General features: G+C 40.8%; 1 protein-coding gene across 1 annotated transcript in view; it reads right to left on the bottom strand.

The window, feature by feature from the left end:
* The window catches only part of LOC109935051 (mucin-6-like), a 95581-nt gene that overhangs the window by 63538 nt on the left and 7493 nt on the right, over positions 1 to 24550 (bottom strand). The window contains exons 3-5 of the mRNA XM_048607278.1: positions 8600 to 8694; positions 7769 to 7901; positions 1410 to 1565 (exon numbers count right to left, since the gene is read on the bottom strand). Coding sequence (XP_048463235.1) covers positions 1410 to 1565; positions 7769 to 7901; positions 8600 to 8694 — 384 coding nt within the window. The remainder of the gene's footprint in view (positions 1 to 1409; positions 1566 to 7768; positions 7902 to 8599; positions 8695 to 24550) is intronic.

The following is a 24550-nucleotide window of genomic DNA, read 5'->3' on the forward strand; positions in this document are numbered from 1 at the left end:
GAAGCTAAATGCCAGTGAAAAGCTGGAGTTCTACCTACAAGTAGGGACCAGTGTCCAGTTTATAAGAGTCTAGAGGAGTGTAAATCTGGGAAGGCGGGTGGTTATTAGAACTGCAGTAAATATTGAGGCAGTGCATATTAAGTGGCTCTTGTGAGGAGTTTCAAAGCCAAATAGGTAAAACTGAAAAACTAATCTGTTGTCAATTTCAATGAAATTTGATAGCATAATGTGTCACTAATGTCTGGGAGAGTTGCTGAGAAACCAGTGAGAACTGTCTTGATCACATTTGCTATTGGAGCTCTGTGGAATGCCTGATCAGTCTATTACCCATATGAACCACATATTAATGTGGGATATTAAGAGTTTGAGCAATTTTTTTATTGTAGATTATATTAGTGTTCTAATACTGTATAGTAAAGTTTATTGTTGTTTGTTCAAACCAGTGGAATCTTGTGGCTTTTATCTCTCAGTAAGTCTCCTGAATCTCACCATTTTATGTCATTTTAAAAAATAATGATTACTTGGTCACTAACCAGATAGTGCCTTAAGTTTGGTGGCCTAGTCTGGGATCATCACATAAACGCAAACCTTTGTGAAATACCAATATTTCATTAGTGCACGCCTGTGTACCATGTGAATTGTCCACAGTCTATGTACCCATCTTAAATCCATTCCTTTCTAAGGAATAGGGAGAGAATCTGAATCATAAGGCCATCCTGGAAATTTCAGCACTCAGTTGAACCCAATATAGTTGTGTCCAGGCTTAACCTCTAAACAGTGTGGCATTGTAATCTTTCAGAATAAACACATGTTTGATCCATAAAGTTAACACCATGACACGGTGGCTCAGCGGTCAGCACTGCTGCCTAATCGCGCCAGCAACCCGGGTTCAATTCTACCTTTGGGTGACTGTCTGTGTGGAATTTGCACATTCTCTGTGTCTGTGTGGGTTTCCTCTGGGTGCTCCAGTTTCCTCCCACAATCCAAAGATGTGCAGGTTAGGTAAATTGGCCATGCTAAATTGCCCTTAGTGTTCAGGGATGTGTCGGTTAGGTGGGTTACAGGGGGATGGGTCTGGGTGGAATGCTCCAAGGGTTGGTGTGGACTTGTTGGGCTGAAGGGCCTGTTTCCACACTGTAGGGATTATATGATCAATGATAAAATATAACTAGCTCAGAGATGACTGGAAGATAGTAATGACATGAGTGTAAAACGTTCTTCACCACTTTTCATTCTAAGCTGCTACAAAATCACATGATGTATTTTAAATGTTTATCTTCATTCTGATGGTTCAATATCCACACTGCTCACTTACCAAGTCTCGTAGTTAATGGTGGTTGATTTGCCTGGGCCTAAATAGTCACCATTATTGAGTATGCATTGGCATTTTGATGCTTTAACACAGTTACCATAAACATCAAGATATGAATATGTTGGACAGATACACCCATCAACTGGGACATCAATTGCAGTGCATTCAAAATCTCGGTCAGATAGTGACACACAGGTCCGATCACATGCTCTGGCATTGTAGCTAAAAACTTGACGATCAGGGCACATAATTTCTGGGAAAAAAAACACAATTTGCAAATAAATTAACTTTTTTTTTCTGAGCCTTTCAGTTACACAGCATCCACTACTAATTGGCATTGTACTTTAATACAGTCACTCTATAAAATATAACAGCAGATCCAGTGCCATAGTTTAACAGTTAACTCCATTATACCTTTTGAAGGATTCCCAATGAAATTTAAGCAAAATTTGTGTATGGCATTCTACCACATAATTAATTTCCAAGCCATTCTCAAAGACAGTACTCTTAATCCTAATCATTCTAAAGTTATTGGAGTTTGATCCAGTGACAATGAAAGAGGAGCAGTATATTTTTAAGTCATGATGGTGCATGACTTGGAGAACATGTGGTGGTGCTATTTTCATATTTACGGCCCCTGTCTTTTTCGATGATATGTCACTGGTTTGGTAAGTGTTGTATTATTGAATAGTCTTAGAAAAGCAGTGTATCTTTATGAAAGTTAGATGGCAATGACATGTGATGTCCAGTCTAAAGGTCTTCACCTCATCTTCAGTAGCAGTTGTAGTGGCAGTGTATAGTCAATAGTCAGCCAGGTGCAACATTACAGTCATGTAATGTAAGCACGGAACTCACTGAGTCTGAGATTTTACAACAGTGTAAATAGTGTTTTTAATCAATTTCAATACATCTGTCTCAATAAGAACCCAGTTTTCATGAATTATGTTACATGGGCTAATATATTTTTCTTTATTCTTTCATGGGATGTGGGCATTGCTAGCAAGGTCAGTATTTTTTGCTGGTGTTATTTGTGCCTTGGCTTGCTAAGCCACTTCAAGGGCAGCTAAGTGTCAACTGCTCATGCTGAAATCACATGTAGGCCACACCAATTAAGGAAGCAGATTTCCTTCTCTAAAGGGCATTAGTGAATTTTTACAACGATTGGTGAGTTTAGTAAATGCCATCTCTGAGACTGGCTTTCCATTCCAGATTTTATTAATTGAAATTCCCCATTTTCCATGGCAGGGATTCAAACCCATTGCCTCTGGGTCCCTGGATTAATACTTCAGTGACACTGCCACTACACTACAGGGAGTTCTGCTATAATGCGTGTTCCAGCAACGCGAATTAGCTATAAAGTGACTGACGAATAGGGGAACAGTAGTTCTAAAAAATGAACTTGTGTTGGCTATAACATGATTCCGTTGGTATGTGGAGCAGTATGTGTTGACATCACCTGATCATTTCGCAGGCTTTGTCCTGAGCATGTGCAGCATTTAGTGGTGAAAGAGTCTCTGCGCCAGCATCATGTGATCATCATGCTTTCTCTGAACGGTACAGTACTTTTTTTTTTTTTTTTTTTTTTTTTGCAACTTCCGCCGTGTTACTGACAAAAATGCAAGAACAAAGTGACAAGAATGTTAGCAAAAAGCGTCCTGGTGATAAAATTGCGGTTATAAACTGGAAGAGAAGCTCTGTTAAAGTGTTTTGAGCGTAATGAGAGAACATGCATATAGTTCGCATAACAGGAATAAAGGAGCCTACCTTAAGCACCATTAGAGACAATGCAAAAATGATTGCTGGAAAGCTGTATGCTGGAATAAGTCTGAGTGCTAGCAAATCTGAGGTATGGACAAAGGAACTTGAGGAGATGAAGTGACTTCTGAGTGTGTGGATAGAAGATCAAACGAAAAAGTGATCTGGGACCACCCTTCTCACCATAAAAGAGAGCCTTATCAATTTATGAAGATCTAACAAAAAAACTGAATCCTGCAGATGTGCCTGTCTTTAGTGCTAGCAGTGGTTGGTTTGCTGGTATTAGAAACGGTTAAGGCTTTCATACCGTAAAGTTGTGGCGAAGCTGCCATTGCAGACAAGGAGCATGCAATGGCACTTCCTCTCATTGTTTTAAAAAAAAAATTAATTGATGAAGGTGACAACTTGGATCAAATTTTCAATTTGGATGAGACAGGTTTATACTGGAAGCGAATGCCATCATGAACCTACATTTCTATGAATGAAGCACACACTCCATGCTTTAAGATGGTAAAGGATCATATAACTGTGCTGTTGGATGGCAATGCCAGTGGAAACTTAAAGCTTAAGCCTGTGGTAGTGTAGCACTCTGCAAGCCTTGAAAGGCTACTTTTAAGTCTACTTTAGGTCAAGCAAAAGAGGTTGGATGACAGGGCAATTTTTTTTCTGACCTTTTATTGTTGATGTTTTGGAGATGTTTTTAGAAAGTATTGCAGGAAAACAAAATTCAATTTCAAGTCTGTTCTCATCCTCAATAATGCACCAAGCTATCCTCCCACCACTGAGCTTTCTGAAAACAAAGTGCTCTCCTTCAATCCACGGACCAGGGTGCAATAGCAGCTTTTTATTTAAGGGGCTGTTACAGCCACTGAGGGGGATAAGGACAGTGTTCTTCAATTCTGGAACAGCTTTAACATCAAGAATGCAATTGACAGATGTCAGTAAGGACTGCTTGCACGCAGTATGGCAGACGCTTCTCCCAAATGGTTTTAAAATCTTGAAACATTTGATCCGTCAGAGGAGCTCCCAAGAATCAAACGACATTGTTGATCTTGCAAAGCAAGTTGGATTTGAAAAAGTGAAGAGTGATGATGTTAAAGAGCTGCTTGAGTCCCACTGTGACGACCTCTTTACAGCTGATCTACAACAACTTCTTGCTTGAGGGAGAAGTGGAAGCTGGAGATGGAAGAGTCCAGGCTGCAGTACCACAAGAGCTTTCCACTTCTGTTTTGTCTTCTATCCTGAGGGAAACTGAGAAGCAGTTGCAGCTCTTAGAGGACAACGATTACAATGCAGAACACAGCTAAGCAGCAGTTTGTGGAAGAAGATCTTATTTGGCACCTTATGAACAGCTTCCTCATGAAAGAAAAAGGGCAAAACAGCAAAAACTGCATGTGTGTGTCTTATTTACGCCAACCCCTAAGAAACCGTCCATCCTCTTCTGGATTAACTATTTTTCGCCTTAACCATCCAACCACAACTGCACCTGAAGGTGATGTGACAACCCTCAGCCTCTGCATTAACAAAAGAGCAACCTCAAAACCTCCCCTATCAAGTCAGCTTGACATTTTTTTTCAAGATAATGTGTTAAATTTACTTTAATTCATATCTAATAATGAAATAGAACATTCATACTGTGCTACCCTTTTGTGTTTAGGCTTCTGAGTGATTTTTGAGTGATTTATTTTTCGGTGGTTTCATAGACTCCTAGAATCCCTACAGTGTGGAAACAGACCCTTCAGCCCAACAAGTCCACACCAACCGTCAGCACCCCACCCAGACCCATTACCCTTTCCCCATAACCCATCTACACATCCCTAAAAAATATGAGCAATGTAGCATGGCCAATCCACTTAGCTTGCACATCTTTGGACTGTGGGAGGAAACTGGAGTACAAATGGCCTTACAAAATTGCTCACTGGAAGATCTTAATTCCAAGTTCACAAGTGCCAAATATTTTTTTCAAATTCAATATCAAGAATAGATATGGCGCATACATCTTTTGCAGTATCTCAGGAACTGAGGTCTTCTAAAAGTCATTTCAGTAAATATTTTTTCCTCAGATTGCCATCTTGATTATCCATCAGCCAGGACACATTCCAACAACATGTAGATTTTATCAGAATCAAGCAGGTTGTCCTTGAATCGCAAGTGACATTGTAATTCTTTGGAGAGCAAAATGCAAACATGACATAAACCTTCAGCAATTCAAGGCAATTGCTAAGAAACATGGCGTTGTTTTCAACACTGAAAAAAAAGTCAAGATGAAGCAAACATTTTTTTGAGTCAGGATCAGGCATTAATATTTTAAGATTGTAATATGAGCACATAGGTTTGTGGGAAGATGCTATGTTGTTGCATTTAGCCTGGGTCATGCAATGTTGCAATAACAATGGTTAAACCCTGCAAAGAATTGTACGACATGTCCAAGCTGTATATCTGACCCGGATACTTAAAGTATCATACCAAACAACAAGTCTACACCCACGACAAATGAGACAATGACAGATATTGCATTGCAGAGTTAAGCTACACAGCCAAGTTGTATTCAGACTAGATCCAGTTATGTTATATGCCTACTAAAGCATTATCTTTATATGTAGGAAATGTATCTATATGCAGCCTTTTATATGTTTATTGGAAAAGGGTTCCCAATCTTTAACAAGAAAAAAAGGGGGAAATACAGTGTACCTTTTCAGATAGTTACTTTACATTACAACATGTGAAGTTCCAGAGTAAAGGTACTCTCTTCACTTTCAGTTGTAGTTGATGTAGCAGGGTGTAGTCATTGTAATCAGCTATATGTAGTATTACGGTATGGTTTTATGCTTACTGAAGCTATGGTTATGTTACAAGAATATATGGAAGTCTGATATCCGAGCAAATAGAGTTTTTAATAAACTTCAAGATATCTGCCCTAACAGTAACTCATTTTTTGTGGCATATGTAACATGAGCTAATATACTGTAAAGTACTCAGAAATTATCATTCAAGTACTGGTGTTTGAGCCAAGAAACCATGTCAGGAAGTGCAGTCAAAGAAGCCTTGGCAAATTGCTGCAATACATCTTGCAGGTGGTATCACAGCAGCCAAGAAATGTTTGAGCTGAAGATGTGATTGCTAAAGCTAATGGAAGGGTTGGTTGTCATTTAACTGTGTTGCCTTAACCTGGAAGGTGCTGCTGTTCTTTAGTGATGTTTGGACAATATCAATCCAGAGAACAGAACAGTATTCCATACATCTTTCACCCTGGTTTTATAGCTGGTGGAATGCTTTATAGAGACAGGAGGTAACATAGAAACATAGAAGATAGGAGCAGGAGTAGGTCATTTGACTCCTTGAGCCTCCTCCACTATTCAATATGAGCAAGGCTGGTCATTGAGCTCAATATCTTAATCCTGTCGCCCACCCCATATCCCATGATCTCTTTAGCCACAAATGTTGTAACTACCTCCTTTGTGAGAATACATAATATTTGGCCTCTACAACTTTCTGTGGTAGTGAACACCATTGGCTCACCATTCTCCCAGTGAAGAAATTTCTCCTCATCCCAGTCCTAGAAGGTTTACCCCTTGTCCTCAAAGTATGACCCCTGATTATGAACTCCTCTACCATTGGAAACATTCTTCCTGTATTTAACCTGTTTAGTCCTGTTAGATATTCATAGGTTTCTATGAGCTTCCACCCCATTCTTTTAAAATCTAGTGAAGACAATCTGGACCGACTCAATCTTTCCTTGTACGTAAGTCCTGCCATCCCAAGAATCAATTTGATAAATCTTTGCTGCGCTCCCTCTAAAGCAAGAACATCCTTCCTCAGATAAGGAGATCAAATTTGCACACAATATTCCAGATATGGCCTCACCAATGCCTTGTATAATTGCAGCAAGACATCCTTGTTCCTGTACTCAAATTCTCTCACAATGAAGGCTAACATATAGGTTGCCTTCATAACTGCCTGTTGTATCTGCATGCTTACTTTCAGTGACTGGTGCATGAGGACTTCTACATCTCATTGAACATTCTCCTCTTTCAATTTACAGTTCTTCAAATAATCGACCTTCCTTTTTTCTTACCGAAGTGGACAACCTCACATTTATCCACATTATACCACATCTGCCACACTAATGTTCTGATTCAGAGGCAACAGTATTATTTTGAGTCAAGACTGATACCTGAGAGCTACTCAATGTAGAATATCCACCTTCTCACCTGTTCTTTTAGTCACAGTATTTACGTGTCCGGTCAGGTTTCTGATCAATGGTGACCTGCAGATGTTGGTAGCGGGCACAGACAGTTAATTGCATGTAAATTATGCTTAATTGTACTGATAGTGGGCATTAACTGGTAATTCACTTGAACCTCTACTAATAGACAAAAATGAAAACTGTGATTATAGACTTTGGTATGGCTGTAAGGTACAACTCTGTAAGTAAATGTAAAAATGTGGAAAAAATTGCTCCAGTTCTATCTTTCAATGCTACATTCAAAATACTGTCAAGGAAGTCTCAGTCCTTTGGTTAAAGCAGGCAGCAAGTATCTGACCAACAGTTACCGAAAATATGAAGAATGTGACGTTATAATTTGTGACATCCCTCTGGGAAATCTGAGTGATGACATGCTCTTTGGAAACCAGTGATGACGACAAAGACAATCCTGCGAATGTGTAACTGAGTACCTTTTGTTTTTGCTGTATACTTACTGCAGCCTTGCACAGTATTTCTCCATTCATTCAAAATCAGTCCTTTTGCTGCACATGCACGAGCGTATGACCCCAGAGCTGCACACAAAAAGTCCTGTGTCCTTTCATAGTTGCACGTTTCAAACTGACATTTCTATTGAAGAATATAAACAGTAACATTTAAAATCAAGCAAACTTGAGAAAACTGTAATTACAAATCATTTGAAGTGTTTTGGGAATCCATTCAGTGCAAGAACCTTTTCACATGAATAAAACATGTTATGACTAGTCCATGTAGAAAAGTAATTCTAGTCTGAACCTGGACAAAGAGGTTCCGGAAGACTTCAGACTGACATTCTCAAACAAGCTTGATCTCAAATAACCTGTGAATCTCAGATGGAGTTGCAATTTTGGGTATGTTAATATCTGTCTGATGATGTGCCTGTGTTTGGCAGCGATATTGAGAGTGGCCCTTTTTGTATATAAAAGGTGTTGTCTTACTTTATGTGGACCTAAGCAATTGTTCATTTTAAGTTGTTTTGTGCTCTATTTCTACCATCTTCTTTTTCATTGGCTAAATCAATGAGCAGGAAGCTGCCAGGCCTTTACCAACGTCTCTCCTCTGGGACGTGGCGGGAGATTTCCTGCCCTCCTTGGGCTTGGTATGGGAACTCAAATTTCTTTTCCTTCTTTCAAAATTGTTGGTGGCAGGAGATAGAAAGGATGCAAGTTGTTGGGCCTTGAAGTCCAAGTGCGCCATTAATTCATAATATTTTTTAAAACAATATCAATAAAAAAGGCAAAGACTTATTAATCTTCACGTAGTCTTAGTATAAATAAAAACCTTGTCACCTCTTCAAATGGCACAGGGTCCACCAAACTATGGCATCTTCCAAAAATACTGGTTACATCCCCCAGCAGATGGCACTTGTTGGGAGGGTAACCCCCTGTTAAATAAAAGGAAATATATTCTGTTACTGGTATACGATAAATCTTTTTAGTATCATATATTTGTATTTTACTAAAATTAGCTATGGAAAAATTGAACAAATAGTACAACTTCATCAGTGAAAATTGCTTGGGCAAGCAGGTTAGTAACAGAAGAAATCTTCAGAAAGAAGAAAATTACATCGTGTGATACAGCTGGATCCCCAAACAGCACAGTGATGAACTGTATTGAGTGTAAATGGTACTTCTCCTTCCAAAACCTATTCTGGTACAGACGGTATTGCAAAGGAAATCCGGGTAATTCATAGTCATAGGGGACCGTACGGCTGCTCCCATTAGAGAGAGATGACTGGTGGTGAATTTAACCTGAAAGTCACTATAACTCAGGTGAGGGACGTGTCTGTGAAGGCAAGACCTCTATGGTAACCTCAGCCAGTGCAGAAAACGAACGTATGCTATTGGCGTCACTCTGAATCACAAACCAGTTCAGCAGGCAACTGGGTCAATTAGCTCAGTTGGTTGGACAGCTGGTTTGCAATACAGAGTGACAACATGAGCATAAGTTCAATTTCAATACAGGCTGAGGTCACCATGAAAGTCTCAACTTTTTGACCTTGCCCCTTGCCTAAGGCATGGTGACCCTCCAGTTAAACTACCACCACAAAGGCTCTCTCTAATGAGAGAGCAGCCTATGGTCCTCCGAGACAATGGCAACTCTGCCTTACCAGGTTTTCTAATCATGCCATCTGTCCCATCTAATATTCCCAGGATAACTCTAGCATAGGCTAGAGAAATAGTTCCCTCTACACTTTCCCATCAAATACTACCAGGGTAGATACTGCACAGGTCAAATTTTTAAAAGTATGACTCCTTATAGCTAGAATCTCAAAATATAGGTTTGAAAAGAGTTCCATATTGGGGTCCTCAGAGTAGTCATGGTTGATCATCTACTGGGCACATCTAGTTGAAGTCGCTTGCAAAATGTTTCAACCTTGTCTTTTGTACTGACATGCTGGGCTCCCCCAGAATTGAAAATTGGGCTATCAGTAGGGCTACCTCCTCCGCTTGGGGGAGAAATGAATGCAAGTTCCATCATAACAGCTGGATAAATTCAATGAGTTACGAGAATCAGGAGGAAAAAAGAAATGATAGATTCTGATAGTAAGCATGAAAACATACTTGTTGTAAAAGTCCATCTAGTTTATTAATGAATGCAGCAGAGCATGACATGAGCAGCAACAGGCAGACTTGATATTAGTGAGCTATTTAACCTGATGAAGCTACAACGCAAGATTACTTGCACGACAAGTAGCATAAGCAGCAAGTGCTAGACAGAACTAAGTGATCCTAAGGGGCAGCACGGTGGCTCAGTGGTTAGCACTGCTGCCTCACAGCGCCAGGGACCTGGGTTCGATTCCACCCTTGGGTGACTGTCTGTGTGGAGTTTGCACATTCTCCCCATGTCTGCGTGGGTTTCCTCCGGGTGCTCCGGTTTCCTCCCACAGTCCAAAAGATGTGCAGGTTAGGTGGATTGGCTATGCTAAATTGCCCGTAGTGTTCAAGGGATGCCTAGATTAGGAGGGGTTAAAGAGGGATGGGTCTGGGTGGGATGCTCTGAGGGTCAGTGTGGACTTGTTGGGCCAAAGGGCCTGTTTCCACACTGTAGGGATTCTATGATTCTATGATCCTACAACCAACAGATAAGACTTGAACTCTGCCAATGTTGAATGGTGCTGGTCCATTAAACAACTATTTCATAGAATCTCTACAGCGTGGAAGCAGGCCATACATCCAACGAGTCCATGCTGATCCTCAGAAGACTATCCCACCTAGACTCCCCATCCCACCCTCTTTTCCATGGCTAATCCACCTAACCTACATATTCCTAGACACCATGGGCAATTTAGCATAGCCAATCCACCTAACCTGCACATCTTTTGGACTGTGGGAGGAAACTAAAGCGCCCAGAGGACACCCACACAGACATGGGGAGAATATGCAAACTCCATATGGACAGTCACCCAAGGGATAGAATCAAACCCCATCCCTTGCACTGTGAGGCAGCAGTGCTAACCACTGACCTACCATGCTGCCCCAAGTGGAAGAAGTGGCCCTACAAATAGTCCAATTTTCAATTCTGGGGAGCCCAGCATGTCAGTACAAAAGGCAAGGTTGAAACATTTTGCAAGCGACTTTAGCTAGAAGTGCCAAGTGGATGATCAACCTTGACTACTTCTTGAGGGCCCCTGCATCATAGATGTCAGCATTCAGTCTATCTGATTCACTCCATGTGATATTAAGAAACAGCTAATGGTACTGGATACTACAAAGGCTGTGAGACCCAAAAAAACTCTAGACTTGATATTGTCACAACTTATCTGGAAGAGTGCATCAATATTAGTGTCCACTAGTCTTTAAGCCATCCTAAAATTCATAAATGTACAAAATCCCAAAGAGATAGCTAAAATGACCAAATTGCCTGAATGACTGCTACTCAGGACAAAAGCAATTCATACCAGTTTTCATCATGAACAGAAAAAAAAGTGAAAGAGCAATGAAAAGGAAAGATTTTTTTAAAATTTACTGTGATACAACCTAAATCATAAGCTCTTCAAAACAAAATTCCCACACACCCTATCATCGCTAAGACAGGTAAAATACAAATAGTTTATCATATATACTATGGGTGGCAAACAATATTCTGAAAATCCAGCATCAACACCATAAAGTGAAAGGTTATCTTCTACAGTCCTTTTGCTTTTAGCAATGAAGGCATACTGTTAGTTGTAGGGTGACATTTGTCCTTTGATTTGATGGTTGATTTAGGTAGATGTAGGTCTTTTCTTGCATGAATTCCTTCTATGAAGCCATCTTAGTTTTCTTAGTTTTTATATGGGGAGAGCAAGAGGAAGAGGGAGGGATGTTATCTTTCTGCCTGTAGGGTGTGGATGTTTTTCAACTTTGCTGCTTTTGGTACTTTGTGCTGCTGAATGTTAAAACACTACTAATCAGAAGGCTGTTGTCAGTCAGAATTTCCTGAATTTGAAAGATTCTTGATTTCGTGCAGTCTTGAATTCTCCATCTTACTGCTTCCAACAAGCACCATTGTTTTGCACAGGCCAATGTGATTTCTAAATTTCCAACCTTTCCTGGTATTCATGCTAGTGCAATATGAGTCCAGCTTCATTGGATGCCAGTCTGTTTTTCAGTTGTTAAGCCCTAAAAATGAAACACTGTTGGTCTCTTACGGCACTGAAAACTTGTGCTCTACAACTGACTAGTTCTCTGTGTTCTAGGCAGCTGCACCAGTACAGATACCAGTACAATGGCAGTGTCCTTTCCACCGAAAGCAGGACAAATTCAACCCAGACAATTATGACTACATCAATCTACAGTCAATCATCAGCCAAGTGATGGAAGTTGTTGTTAACAATGCTGTCTAGTGACACCTACTCCAAAATAATCTGCTCAATGATGCTCTAGCTTATTCGACATTCTTGCTGAATGTTTGGGTTCAGCAGGATAAGTTATCTCCTCACACTATTACAACCTTGGTTCATACATGGACAGAAGAGCTGTCCACGACATCAAAGCTGCACTTAGCTGAGAGGAACGTTAGGAAGCCCTGGCAAAACTAGAGTTATTGGATTCAAAAAGAAGATTGTCTATTGATTAGAGTCATACTTAACACAAAGGAAGATAGTGTCATAGAGTCATACAGCATGGAAACAAACCCTTCAGTCCAACTCGTCCATACCAACAAGGTATGCTAAAGTTTGTCTTCATTTGGTCCATATCTCTCTAAACCTTTCCTATCATATAGCTGTCCAAATGTCTTGCACGGTGGCTCAGTGGTTAGCACTGCTGCCTCACAGCACCAGGGACCCAGGTTTGATCCCACCCTCAGGCCAATGTCTGTGTGGAGTCTGCACATTCTCCCCGTGTCTACGTGGGTTTTCTCCAGGTGCTCTAGTGTCCTCCCACAGCTCAAAGATGTGCAAGCCAGGTGAATTGGCCATTGGAAATTGCCCACAGTGTTCAGGGACGTATAGATTAGGTGGGTTACAGGGGGATGGGTCTGAGTGGGATACTCTGGGTTGGGACTTGTTGGGCCAAAGGGCCTGTTTCCACACTGTAGGGATTCTATCGAACTGTTGTAACTGTACTCGCCTCAACCACTTCTTCTGGCAGCTCGTTCCGTACACGTACCACGGTGTGTGTGAAAAAGTTGCTCCTCAGGTACCTTTTTAATTCCCATCTCACCTTAAACCTATGCCCTCTAGTTTTAGATTCCCCTACCCTTGGAAAAATACTTTGGCTATTCACCTTATCAATACCCCTCATGATTTTATAAACCTCTGTAAAGTCACAACTCAGCTGCCAACAATCCAGGCAAAAATGTCCCAGCCTATGCAGCATCTCCTTATAACTCTAGCGCTCGTTCCCAGCAACATCCAACATTTTTTCTGCACCCTTTTCAGATTAACAACATCTTCCAATAACAGGGCGACTAGAATTGTATGCAGTTTTCTAAAACCGGCCTCACCAATGTCTCGTGCAGCTGCTTCATCAATGACTTTCCCTCATCACAAAGTCAGAAATGGATATGTTTTCTGATGGTTTCACAATGTTCAATGTTTACGAGTTAGATATTGAAGCAGCTGTGTCCATATGTAGTAAGACCCGTTCCACATTCAGACTTGAGTTGATAGGTGGCAAGTAACATTCACACAACAATAAGTGCAGTCAATGACAATCTCCAACAAGAGAGAGAATCCAGCCATTAGCCCTTGACAGTCAATGGCATTAACATCACTGAATCCCCCACTATCATCACACTAAAGTTACAATTGACCAGAAAATGAACTGGACTAGCTATCTAAGTAATGTGGCTACAAGAACAGATCAAGGCTGAGAATTCTGTTATGAGAGACTCACCTCTTGATTCCATGAACCCTGTTCACCATTTATGATGTGCAAGTTAACAGTGTGTTGGGATAGTCTTCACTTGAACATAAGAATATATGAATCAGGTGCAGGTGTAGGCAATTTAGTCTCATAAGCCTGCTCAGCTATTTAATACAACAATCACTAGTATCATTTCGGCTGAACTCCACATTTCTGGCTGCTGCCGATAAACCTTCAAACCACTACTAATTAAAAATCTGTATATCTCTTCCTGAAACGTACTCAATGTCTGAGCATCCACTGTACTCTAGAGTAGTAAATTCCTCAGATTCATGACCTTTGAGGGAGGTAGCTTCTCATCTCTGATTTAAATCTGCCACTCCTCATTGTAAAACTATGACCTTTCATTCTAGATTGCCCCATATGAGAAAACATCCTTTCTTACGTCTACTTTGTCAATCGTCTTGAGCGTCTTATACCTCAATTAGATCTCCTCACATTCTTCTAAACTCCATGGAGTCTAGGCCTAAACCGATCAATCTCTCTTCATAAGACAAATAAACGCCTGGATGAATGCAGCTGAAACAATACTGAAGAAGCTTGGCACCATCCAGGACAAAGTAGGCCACTTGGTTGGCATCCGACCTAACATCTTCAACATTCACCTGAAAAAACAAGGGCAGCAGATACAAGGGACATCAACATCTGAATGTTACTCTCCAAGCTACTCACCACCCTGACTTAGAAATATATCACTATTCCTTTAGTGTTGCTGGGTCAAAATCCTAGACCTCACACTCTACCTGCATCCTGCATGTTCCTATAGCACATGGACTGCAGTCCAAAAAGTCAGATTGCCACCACTTTCTTAAGAGCAATCAGAAATGTTCAATACACGCAAGCCAAGCTAGTGATGTCTACATTCATAAATTAACAAGATAAAATGCATGCAGTTTAATATTTCACATTACAGAAATTCACTAAGTATAGGACCAGAGAGAAAATATTTCATCAGCCTAAGCAGTGGAACAATAAGAACATACTCTTTGTAGTTGATCCTCCAAAGTCTTCCATAGTAACATTTGGAAGGTCATTTACAGACTAGTCAAGCAACAAACAGGCATAGTCTTCCTCATTGAATCATTCCCTATTGCCAGTGTCTTCGACTTCTCCATTACCATTACTGGGTATTCTCTAATCTATCAGCAGATCAGACAACTCAGAAGTTGCCACATTAAGGTAACAATAAGGACGGAGTTGAGCTGGCAGAGCTCGCTAATTGACTCTGGACTCCTAGAAATTTCAATGCACTGAGTCAAATGTGAGCAAAGAAACAACCCGCTGATTAAAATAAAACAAATAAATGCGGATGCTGGAGATCTGAAACAAATAAAATCACAAATTCAGCAGGTCAGACACTACCTTACAATTCTCTGAACTAGGTGGGTTAATTTGGTCTTGAGTTTCTGGTTGAGTTTGATGCTTATCTGTGACCTTCTTAAGCTACTTTAATAATTACATTTCAGATTGGTTGACTCTCAACCACCTCTGAAATGACCAGCAAGCCATTCAGTCGTATGAATTGTTACAAAGTCTCAGCAAAGAAATTCAACTTGACAGACCACCTGATATCAAACCAGGAAACGGAAGAGACGATAGCAAAAATAGCCCTGTCGACACTGCAAAGTCCTCCTTGCTAACATCTAGGAGCTAGTGCCAAAACTGGGAGACCTGAGTCACAGACCAGTCAAACAACACCCTGACAAAGTCTCACACACCACCATCACAAATCCCTGATTATGTCTTGACCTACAGAAAAGGTGGAGGCACAGTGCTGCACAGTCAGGAGGGAGATGCCCTGGGAGTCCTCAACACTGACTCCAGACATCATGAAGACTCATGGCTTCAGGTTTAGCATGGTCAAGAAAATCTCCTACTGGTTACCATGTACTGTCCTCCTGCTGATGGATCAATACTCCTCCATGTTGAATAACACTTGGAGGAAGCACTGAGGGTGGCTAAGGCACAAAATGTACTCTGGTTGGGGACTTCCATGTCCACCACCAAGACTGACGTGGCAGCAACACTACTGATCGAGTTGGCTGGGTCCTAAAGGACATTGTTTCTATACTGCGTCTGAGGAAGGCGGTGAGGGAACAACAGGGCACAGAAACAGACCCTTTGGTTCAACTTATCCATGCAACCAGGTATCCTAAAATGAACTAATCCCCCTTACAGTCATAGAGTCATTGAGTAATACAGCATGGAAACAGCCCTTTAGCCCAAACTGATCCATGCTGACCAAGGTGCCCACTCAGCTAGTTCCAACTGCTCGCATCTGGTCCATGTCCCTCTAAACCTTTCCCATTCATGTACCTATCCAAATGTTTTTTAAATATTATTATTGTACCTGCCTGAAACACTTTCTCTGGCAGTCCATTTCATATATACACTACTCTCTGTGTGAAGAAGTTGCCCCTCAGGTCCTTCTTAAATCATTCCCCTCTCACCTTAAACCTATGCCCTCTAGTTTTCAATTCCTTGCAGGAAAAGACTATATACATTCATCCTATCTATGCCCCTCATGATTTTATACACCTCAATAAGGTCACCCCTCATTCTCCTACTTTCCAAGGAATAAAGTCCTATCCTGGTCAACTTCTCCCTGTACCTCAAGCCTGCTAGTCCTGGCAACACCCTTGTGAATCTTCTTTGCACACTTTCCAGTTTAACTATGTCTTTCCTAAAACAAGCTGACCAAAACTGTACACAATACTCCAAGAACGGCCTCACCAATGACTTATACAACTGTAACATAATGTCCCAACTCCTATACTCAATGCCTCAACCGATGAAGGCAGGCATGCTATTTCTTCACCACCCTGTTCACCTGTGAGGCTGCTTTCAACAAATTATGTACTTGTAATCCTAGGTCCCTCTGTTCCACAACACTCCTCAGGACTTTACCATTTACTGTATAAGTCTTACCTTGGTTTGACTTTCCAAAGTGCAACACCTCACACTTATCTGCATTGAATTGCATTTGCCAATCCTCAGCCCACTTCCCCATCTGATCAAAATCCCGCTGTAATTTTTGAAAACCTTTCTCGCTATCAATGATATCTCCTAATTTTGTATTACCTGCAAACTTACTAATCATGCCTTGTACATTCACATCCAGATCATTTATATAAAAGAAAGTCTGGGTGCAATTCGATCTATCCTGGAGGCAAAGAGCATGAGTCCAAAGGACTGTGTTGTATGCCCAGTGTCTTTTTTTTTATTCATTTGTGAGATGTGGGCATTGCTGGCTGGTCAGCATTTATTGCCGGTCCCTAGTTGCCCTTGAGAAAGTGGTAGTAAGCTGCGTTTTTGAAAAACTGCAGTCCATGTTCTGTAGGTAGACCACTGGGGAGTGAATTTCAGGATTATCTACTTGGTAGAAAGTGCTGTAAAAAACTTGGCGGGTCTGGCAGCATCTGTGGAGAGAAACAATTCTGAAGAAGGGTCACTGGACCTGAAACATTAACTCTGCTTTCTCTCCACAGATGCTGCCACACTAGCTGTGTTTCTCCAGCAATATTTGTTTTTGTTTCTGATTTCCGGCGTTTATAGTTCTTTTGGTTTTTAAAAAATCTATTTGGCACTTCTGGCTGATGATTGTTGTGAACAGTTCAGCATCATCTTTTGCACTGATGTGCTGGGAACTCCCATCAATGAGAATGTGGATATTTGTGGAGCCTTCTCCTCCTGTTACTTGTTTAATTGTCCACCCCCATTCACGACTAGATGTGGTAGGGCTGCAGAGTTTATCACTTGCTGCTTACGCTGTTTGGCATGCAAGCAGTCCTGTTTGGTTGCCTCACCAAGTTGACAATTCATTTTTAGGTATGCTCTTGGCATGCCCTCCTGCAGTTTCAGTTGGTCCCTACACTTTCTGCTGCTGATGCTATGGCCCCTTAGTACCTCATGGTTGACTAGTCTTGAGTTCCTGGATCTGTTCGAAGCCTGTTCTGTCCACACAGTGCCACACAACATGATGGATGGTATTCTTAATGTGAAGGCAGGACTCTGTCTTCACAAGAACTGTGCGGTGGGCACTTTTACCGAAACTGTTATGGACAGATGCATCTGCAGCTGGCAGATTGGGGAGGATGAGGTCAAGTATGCTCTTCTCTCTAGGGAAAGTGACTGAGGTATTAGTGGGGGAGCACTTTGGGACCAGTGATCATAATTCTTTAGTTTTAAAATTGTTATGGAAAAGGGCAGACCTGATCTAAAGGTTAAAGTTCCAAATTATAGCAAAGGCAAATATTGATGGTATTGGCAGACAAGAAGTTTCAAAAGTTGATTGGGGAGGCAGTTTGCAGGTAAAGGAAGGGTTGGAAAGTGGGAAGCTTTCAAAAATGAGTTAACGAGAGTTCAGAGACAGTGTGTTCCTATTAATGTGAAGGGCAAGGCTGGTGGGGAATTCTGGATGACTAGGGGTATTGAGGCTCTGATCAAGAAAAAGGAGGTATACGTCAGATATAGACGGATGGGATCAAGTGCATCCCTGGAGGAGTACAGTGGAAGTAGGAGCACACTTCAGATTGAAATCAGGAAGGCAAAAAGGGGACATTAGATAGCTTTGGCAAATAAGGTTAAGGAAAATCCCAACAGATTCTACAATTACATAAGGGGGAAAGAGTAAGTAGGGAGAGAATAGGGCTCCATAAAGATCAATGAGGCCATCTATGTGTAGAACCACAGGAGATGGGTGAGATATTAAACGAATATTTCACATCAGCATTTATTGTGGAGAAAGACATGGAAGCTAAGGATCTTGGGAAAATGAATAGTGATGTCTTGAGAAGAGTCCATATTACAGAAAAAGGGGTGCCGGAGGTCTTAAAACACATAAAGATAGATAAATCCCCAGGATCTGATCAGGTGTAGCCCAGAACACTGTGGGAAACTAGGGAAGAGATTGCGGGACCCTTTGCAGAGAATTATGTATCATCAACAGCCATGGGTGAGGTGACAGAAAACTGATGGGTCGTTAACATTGTGCCATTCTTTAAGGTGTAAGGAAAAACCAGGGAACTGTAGACTGGTGAGCCTGAGGACAGTGGTGGATAAGTTGTTGGAGGGGAATCTGAGAGACAGGATTTACATGCATTTGGAAAGGCAAGGACTGATAGTCAGCATGGCTTTGTGCATTGAAAATCATGTCTTACAAGCTTCATTGAGTTCTTTGAAGAGGTGACTGAGAAGATAGATGAAATCAGAGCGGTAGATGCTGTATCTGTGAACTTTAGCAAGGCTTTCATTAAGATTCTGCATGGTTGTCTGGTTGTTAAGGTTAGATCACACGAGATCCAAGGAGAGCTAGCTAACAGGATTCAAAATTGGCTTGACGGTAGGAGACAGAGGGTGGTGGTAGAGGGCTCTTATTTGGACTGGAGGCCTGTGACCAGCAGTGAGTGTGCTGAAAGGATCGATTCTGGGTCCATTGTTGTTCATCATTTTATAAATGATTTGGATAAGAATATAGGGGACATGGTTAGTAAGTTTCCAGATGACACCAAAATTGGTGGAATTGTGGACAATGAGAAAGGTAACCTAAGAGTACAACATGATCTTGATCAGATGGGCCAATAGGCTGAGAAATGGCAGATGGAGTTTAATTTAGATTTGGTAATTTAGATTAGTATTTTGGTAAGTTAAACCAAGGCAGGACTTATACAGTTAATGGTAGGGCCCTGGGGAGTGTTATCGAACAGAGAGAATAGGGTGCAGGCACGTAGTTCCTTGAAAGTGATGTTGCAGCAGACAGGATGGTGAAGAAAGTGTTTGGCAGGTGTGCCTTTGTTGCTCAGAGCATTGAGTACAGCAGTTGGGACGTCAAGATGCAGCTGTACAAGACTTTGGCGAGGTCACTTTTAGAATATTACATACAATTCTGGTTGTCCTGCTATAGGAGGATGTTGTTAAACTGGAAACTGTACAAAAAAATTTACAGGGAATGGTGGGTTTGAACTACAAGGAGAGGCTTGATAGGCTGGGATTTTGTTCCCTGGAGAATCAGTGGCTGAGGGGTGATCTTATAGAGGTTTATAAAATCATGAGGAGCATAGATAAGATGGATAGCTCAGGGTGGGGGACTCCAAAAAGGAGGGCATAGATTTAAGTTGAGAGGGGAAAGACTTTTGCACACTGAGGGCGGTGCATGCATGGAATGAGCTGCCAGAAGTAGTAGAGGCAGGTACAAATACAACATTTAAAAGACATTTGGACAGGTACATGAATAGGAAAGGCTAAGAGGGATATGGAGCAAATGCAGGCAAGTTAGTTGTTACTTATCTTAAAACAGTGGAAGGATGCTTTTCAGAATGGAGGGCTTTGACTAGTGGTGTTCCACAGGGATCAATGCTGAGACCCCTGCTGTTCTTGATCTACATAAATGATCTGGAGGAAAATATAGGTGATCTAATTAGTAAGTTTGCAGACAAAACAGAGATTGGTGGAGTTATGGATAGTCAGAAGTTACAGCAGCACATAGATCAGTTGGAGGCATAGGCAGAAAAATGGCAGATGGAGTTTAATCCGGACAAATGTGAGGTGATGCATTTTGGAAGGTCAAGTAGAAGGTTCAAATTATACAATGCATGGCAGAACCCTTAGGAGTATTGACATGCAGACAGATCTGAGTGTGCAGGTCCGCACATCACTGAAGGTGGCAGCACAGGTAAATAAGGTAGTAAAAAAGGCCTATGGCAAGCTTACCCTCATTGGAAGGGGCATTGAGTACAAGGATAGACAGGTTATGCTGCAGCTATATAGAACTTAAGTTAGGGAACACTTGGCATATTGCATACAGTTCTGGTCACCACACTACCATAAGTACGTGGATGCTTTGGAGAGGGTGCAGCAAAGGTTTACTAGGATGTTGCCTGGTATGGGGGATTTTAGCTTTGAAGAAAGATGGAATAGACTGGGATAACAAGGTGTAGAGCTGGATGAACACAGCAGGCCAAGCAGCATCAGAGGAGCAGGAAGGCTGACATTTCGGGCCTAGACCCTTCTTACATTAAGGCCCTAAACACACCTTCTAGGTGAAGCAGGATTTTACTTGTACTTCTTTTAACCTAGTCTACTGTATTGGCTGCTCACAGTGCAGTCTCCTCAACATTGGCATGACCAAACACAGACCAGGATACCAATTCATGAAAAACCTATGCTCTGCCCATAAGAACAACCTTACCTTCCAGTTGCCATTTTAATACACCATCTTGCTCTCATTCTAACACTTCCATCCTATCCTTACTGCAGTGTTCCAGCAAAGCCAAATGCAAGGTGGAGAAACAGCACCTCATTTTTCCACTTAAGCACTTTATAGCTTCAGGATTCAGTACTGAGTTCCACAATTTCAGAGCATGAACACTACCCTCCATTTTGATTACATTCCCTCTCTCCTCTGTCAGTGGCTTAATGGCATGGGTTTGCTGTCAGAAGAATGTACCTATTTTTACCTATTCACACCAATCCTTTAAACCATTTTTGCATATAGATCACTCCTTTACTCTGCTAATTACTCCCTTTTGCTCTGGGTGTGCTCACCATTTGTTCCATTTGCAACAGCGTTAAAAACATAATTTCACAGCCCTCATCAGTTCTGGTGAATTCATTGGATTCAAAATGTTAATTCTGTTTCTCTCTCCACAGATACGACAAGACTTATTGAATTTCTCCAGCACTTTCAGTTTTTACTTCCGATCTCCAGCATCTGCACTATTTTACTTTTATTCCCTTATTGATAACTATTACATGAATACAATTTATATGGAGTAGTTAGGTAATTTCCATTCAGTTAATTTTAACTCAGGATTGATATGGGGAAAGGAATTTGGTGTTGCCTGAAGCCAAATACCCACCCATATTTTACGTTTTCACATCTGTCCACCACCTGATGCCAGTGGGGGGTACATCAAAACTGGTCAGTGGTTTAAAAAGGGACCTAAAATGATTTTTGTTTATAATTTGACTAGAGACTATATTCCTGAATGCTCCTGTGGGGTGGAAGAGCGAAGGGGCAGGAGAGGCCCTCAGATTGTTTCAGGGATGTACAGAAACACCACTTGTTTTTTTTTCTAGTTACTAAGGAATCTTGAACAGTAATGAGCCTTACCTGAGTATTTTGTTGTCATCAAGTTCCAGTTGAATAGCATTATGATCTCACTAATGTCACCAAATTGATATATTTGTGTTCCATTTGAACCCGCGTATGGGGCCTCAAACAACATAGAAACCAGTAAAGACAAATGGTTTTGAGCAGGAATAAAGGAGTTTCAAACTGGCAAAACTATTCATTGACTTTGGTTTTCACTCTTGCATCAGTTTCATGATAAAAGGGAAGTTTGAGAAGAGAGATTACAATCTACTCCACTAATGTTTTGGTTGGGGTTGGCTGAGGCTTAAACGTTAATTGAAGAAATGCCTTGCCTTTTTCCAATCTAATGGCATAGGGTCTGTGAAACGACTGAATAGACTTAAAAGTCTACTGTCTGTTCTGAAAGATATCATTTTGCCAAAGCAACACAACCTCAGTTCAGCACGATCAGCCAAGTATGTTGCAGTGGGACTTAAAACTATGGCTGTCAAGTTCAACTTATCACCGATTACTGTTGAAGGGTCCAATTTCAAGTCTACTCCAGAACTTGAGCACAAACATCAAAGATTAAACTGTAATGAGGAATTGAGGGAGTAGTGTAATGTTGGTGCTGTCTTTCAGACATTAAATTCAGATTCCATCTACCTTCTTGGGTGGATGTAGAAGATCATATGGCACTAACTCAAAGAACTGCAGGTGAGTTCTCCGCAGTTGTCCTTGCCAATATTTATCCTTCATTCAACGTCACAACAACAGATGGTTTGGTCATATCACATTACTGTTTGTGGGAGGTTGCTGTGCATATTGACTGTAAAGTGCTTTGAGATATCATGAAGAGTGGTCATGAAGAGTGGTATACAAATGGAGGTCTTTCTTTCATTGCTCACTTGTCTCCACGGATGCTACAAACCTATTTAAGGTATAATTTTAAAAACAGGATGCATATATACAAAACTCACAGTTTAATATTGCAGATGTACATGATTGTCTGTTAGTAGCGCCTTTACAGCGGTAATCAATCTGCCAAGAATTCACAAAAGAGGCAGCAGTATGTTCCAATATTCCCATACTACTTCTGAAGTCATCCTTTGGATCACCATTGAAATTACCACACAGTCCTGCAACAGAACAAGCACTGTGTGTTATAACTGAAAGATATTATACATTTACATGTTTGGTAGTACACAAGTAATGCTGAAAAAAGATACGTTTTGTCAAATGAAGGTCTTTCTTTCATTGCCCACTTGTCTCCACAGATGCCACAAATCCTAGTCAAGGTGTATTATTTTTTGTAGGTTCCAATATATGCAAGTATGAGTCTGACTGACAGTGGTTGTCATTGTAATTCTTCACATACTCAGGATTATCCAGCAAGTGTGGAACCTATAGACCAAAAAAAACATGGACACTACACCTGTTTCAAAATAGGTGACATCCATACTCGGGTTAATTTCTCAAGTAATGCCTGAGCAATCATAATCAATCTGTCTGGTTTAAAATTAAACAAAGCATGGTGGTTAACTGTCAATCATCACTAATGATGCATTTTCCATGGCAATGCCTCTATGAATCAAAATTCACTGCCAACTAATCGGTACTCTCCTCTCATGTAGTATAAATGCTAGTTTTTGTCTTGACTTGGCACTTTTGTGATTGTCTGGATGAATGCAAGATAAAAAGCTTTGTGACTTATAGGCAACAATCACAAAGCAACACTTTGCCTGTACACTTTAAATACCAAGCACCATGACTTTTGCAGCACCAACGAGGTTTGGGCACTTTGAGTGCTTTGTCTGCAGACTCGGTATCACATCTAGGGTTCCTCTTCCTTTCCTTGTGACCTGCCTTTTCATCTTATTTGTCTGTTCCACTTTGGCTGTTGATGGGTCAAAATGTCTCTTAGGACTGTCTGAATAACTTTCAAATCTTTACCTATCTACTGGAATATTTCTCTTTAATTGCACATATTCCTTTAAATTTGACCAACAGACAAAATTGCAATGTATGAATTAGTTTGTATTTAAAAACTCCCAAACTAAGTTTGAAGTTAAAGACTGGGGGTGAGCAAGTTTCATGGTATTATTTTTGTCCTAGCCTGGGCAAGTTATCATTTGCTTCTGACCGCATTATGCAAGCAAGATGTTAAGCACCCAACTTCGTACATTCACGACTAAATGTGTCTTTTTTTAAGCAATGTTGTACTTTGCTAAATCTGATACAATGTGGTAGGCTGGAAAACTGAGATGGAAATATAAAACAAATGTTCTGTTAATCATATAGAGCACCAAATTCTGATTCAATGACTTTCAACAATCAGGTCATTGGATGATCATGATCAGCATGTGGTTATATGAAAGAATACGGGAACAGCAATAGATCATTTAGCTCCTCAAACTGCTTTGTCATTTTGTTTGCTATGCTCGCTTAGTTTCTCTAATTCCAAGCTTTCTGCAAATTCCTTCATATATCCTTTGCTTTCTGTGTAATTGTCAGTTGCTTTTCTAAACACCCTCAATTAATTGTGTGTCTTTGGATTTCTGGGTAGGTGCATTCCACACCTCTCACTGTTTCCTGGATTCACTGTAAACTTGCTCAATTCTAATCCTAAAATTCTTGTTCTAGTTTCTCTTCACTATTTTAAACACTCAATTGCTTACTTTTATATGGTTCATACCTAGAAAACTGAAATCTGTACTAGGCCAACATGTCCTTCCTAGGTGGGGGTTCCCTCAACAAATAACATTGATTATCATGTTTTGCATTTGCTTAATCTATTAATGTAGTGATTATAACAA

This window comes from Rhincodon typus, chromosome 17 (assembly GCF_021869965.1).
Source record: "Rhincodon typus isolate 14 chromosome 17, sRhiTyp1.1, whole genome shotgun sequence".
NCBI classification, from domain to species: Eukaryota; Metazoa; Chordata; class Chondrichthyes; order Orectolobiformes; family Rhincodontidae; genus Rhincodon; species Rhincodon typus.